Source organism: Glycine soja, chromosome 20 (genome assembly GCF_004193775.1).
Source record: "Glycine soja cultivar W05 chromosome 20, ASM419377v2, whole genome shotgun sequence".
Taxonomy (NCBI): Eukaryota; Viridiplantae; Streptophyta; class Magnoliopsida; order Fabales; family Fabaceae; genus Glycine; species Glycine soja.
The window spans coordinates 17,130,376-17,133,684 of record NC_041021.1 but is presented as its reverse complement, the minus strand read 5'-3'; the positions used below and the strand labels follow the sequence as shown (position 1 = coordinate 17,133,684).

General features: G+C 44.1%; 1 protein-coding gene across 1 annotated transcript; it reads right to left on the bottom strand.

The window, feature by feature from the left end:
• Nucleotides 1-2,324: 2,324 nt before the first annotated feature.
• LOC114401896 lies at nt 2,325-2,675 on the bottom strand. The gene has a single exon (XM_028364474.1). The coding sequence runs from the start codon at nt 2,673-2,675 to the stop codon at nt 2,325-2,327; it is 351 nt and encodes a 116-aa protein (XP_028220275.1).
• Between the last annotated feature and the right edge of the window lie 634 nt (nt 2,676-3,309).

Below are 3,309 nucleotides of genomic sequence, written 5' to 3'. Positions count from 1 at the left end.
AAATCATCATGGTGCAGCCCAAACCAAGTGTTGGTCAAAAGGGGAAACCTCACCAATATGCTCTCATTTCCATGCCTTCTTGCATTCAAAATCAAAAACCTTAGGTTCCTAGGCCTAAGTCACATTTGGGTACTTATTCTAGCTCCTACAAGCTGCCCATACACTCAAGAATGGCAGCCATATATGCACAAGTCAAATCCATAAACTAAAATTCACAAACACATGCACAAATGCCATTGAGGCATTTCACCGAGCACTTGGTGGGCGCATATTTAGGCATGAAAAAGTGGGGAATGGGGGCAATGTGGCATGCCCAATTATTTTAGAATTCACATCAGGCCTAAGGCCATCCCACACAACCCTCCAATTTAAACAAAACAAGCATAAATCCAAGCATACATTGTCTCACGAAATTGGAAAAAACTAAACAACTAAATCCCCAAAATACATCAATGGAGAGCCAAAGAATCAAGGGGAAGTGCACTTCCTTGTAGGGAGTGAACCAAAACACGAAAAGGAAAGCGAAAATTGAATAATAGAGGCTTAGGGGGCTGCTGGTTAGTGAATCCCGTAACTTAGAATGTGGGGGGAAGCAAATGGGGTGAATGAAGCTTCACCCCCCCCCCCCCCCGGCTTTAAGCTTTTTCGTGCAGATGTGCTCGCCCAAGCGAGCTAACTTTGTGCCCTTTTTTTTTGCAAGAAATTTTCTTTGCAAAATTTGGACTACCCCCTTGTTATTCTTATATCTCTTTCCAATTCCTAGGATTGCAAATAAACTTGGCATATTCAAACATGACTCAAGGAAATAAACAAAAAAATAAAAAAAGTAGAAATTCTAAAGCTACTAGGCTACCTCCTAGTAGCGCTTCTTTAAAGTCTTGAGGCAGATGCTGGATGATGGTTGATTGATTACGGGTCCAGCACCTGCTCGTACCTGCCCTAGGCAGTTTAAGTGCAACAATTAAACAAGTGTTATTATGTTCAATTTTACTTAAACGCTTTTACGACACCCCATGGATTTAAGCCAATTCATGGCTCGGGATTCAAAAACGAGAGTGTGTACTCTAAAACAATAAAAGACACAACACAAGGAGTTGAAATGCAAATCATCAATCCAATGTTTATTAAATGTTGCAATTATGGTTTACAAAAGATTGGAAAACTTTGAAGAGCCCCTATGAGCTTTTGGGGGGACAAATCACGGATTAAACCCTTTGGCTGCGCCAAGTACTAGGCATAATATCGTTTGATGACATCAGAATTCACGGGCGAAGGCAACTCTTCCTTGTCCATGCTGGCTAGTACTAACGCTCCTTCCGAAAACACTTTCTTCACGAAGAAAGGTGCTTCGTAATTTGGGGCCCACTTCCCCTATTGTCTTTTTGGGCTTGGGATACTTTCTTCAAGACAAGATCCCCTTCATTGAACTTACATGGGTGTACCTTCTTGTCGAAAGCATTCTTCACCCGTCTTTGATATAATCGCCCGTGGCTCATGGCTGCCAATCTATTACCTTCTATAAGATTGAGCTGATCAAAGCGTGCTTGGGCCCATTCCGACTTTTTCAATCCGGATTCCACCAGAATCCTTAAGGAGGGGACCTCTACTTCAAACGACAACACGACCTCCATCCCGTACACTAAAGAAAATGGAGTTGCCCCAGTTCATGTGCGTACTGAGGTTCGATAACCATGCAGCATGAAAGGGAGCATCTCGTGCCAATCTTTATATGACACAGTCATCTTTTGAACTATCTTCTTGATGTTTTTATTTGCCGCCTCAACTGCCCTATTCATCTTGGGCCTATAAGGCCTGGAATTGTGATGTTTGATCTTGAAATCCTCACACATCTCTTTCATCATTTTGTTGTTTATATTGGTGGCTTTGTCAGTGATAATCTTCCTAGGCAACCAGTACCGGCAGATTATCTCCCTTTTGATGAACCTAACCACTACACTCCTTGTTACACTGGAGTATGAAGCCGCTTCAACCCATTTGGTGAAGTAGTCAATGGTGACCAAGATGAAGCGATGTCCGTTCAAAGCCTTGGGCTCAATAGCTCTGACGACATCTATTCCCCACATAGAGAAGGGCCATGGCACTGCCAATACATTCAAAGGCATGGGCGGAGCATTGACATTATCCACAAATGCCTTGCACTTGTGGCATTTTCTCACATGGATACAACAGTCGTTTTCCATGGTGAGCCAGTAATACCCTGCCCTCAGAATCTTCTGGGTCATGGCATGTCCATTGGCATGTGTCCCAAAGGACCTCTCACGCACCTCCATGAGCATCTATTTGGCCTCCTTGGTGTCCACACATCAGAGCAAGACCATATCATGATTTCGCTTGTACATGATACCTCCACTTAAAAAGAAGCCAACTGCTAATCTTCGCAACGTTCTTTTGTCATTGTCGGAAGCCTCTCGTGGGTACTCCTTGTCCTCGATGTATCGCTTAATATCGAAGTACCACAGTTTACCATCTTGCTCCTCTTCTATCAAGCAACAATGTGCGGGCTTGCCGCAACATTTGAACTCGATGTACAGCAAGTCTCCATGCATAGTCAGCTGAAACATGGATGCTATAGTGGCAAGTGCATCAGCCATTTGATTCTCCTTTCTGGGAATGTAGTGGAAGGAGATATCATTGAAGAACTTCAATTTCTTCATGTAGGCCTGATAGGGTATCAATTTGTGATCCCTGGTTTCCCATTCTCCTTCCAATTAATGGATCACCAAGGCTGAGTCTCTGTATACTTTGAGCAATTTGACATAGAAGTCAATTGCTGCTTGGATCCCAAAGGCGCATGCCTCGTATTTAGCCATATTATTCGTGCAATCGAAGCCCAACCTTGTCGTGAAGGGTATGCATTGATTGTTGGGAGTGACCAAAACCGCCCAAACTCCATGGCCTAGAGCATTGGATGCACCATCGAACCACACGATCCACTTATCCCATCTTCATCCTTCATCTCTTCCTCGAACAAGGCCATAATGTCCTCATCCGGGAATTCCGGATGCATGGGTTGGTAGTCATTGAGGGGCTGCTGAGCTAGATAGTTTGCCAAGGCGCTTCCCTGTATTGCCTTTTGAGTGACATAAACAGTGTCAAACTCAGACAGCAGAACCTGCCACCGAGCGATCCGTCTGGTGAGAACGGGTTTCTCGAAAATATACTTGACTGGGTCTATCTTGGATACCAACCAAGTGGTGTGGCTTAGCATGTACTGCCTTAGACGATGGGCTGCCCATACCAAGGCACAACACGTCCTAGCATACATCTGTGAATGTATGAATACATGAA

Excerpts from the sequence above, each read along its gene's own strand:
- LOC114401896 (XM_028364474.1), bottom strand. The coding sequence starts at position 2,675 with ATGAAGAAATTGAAGTTCTTCAATGATATCTCCTTCCACTACATTCCC.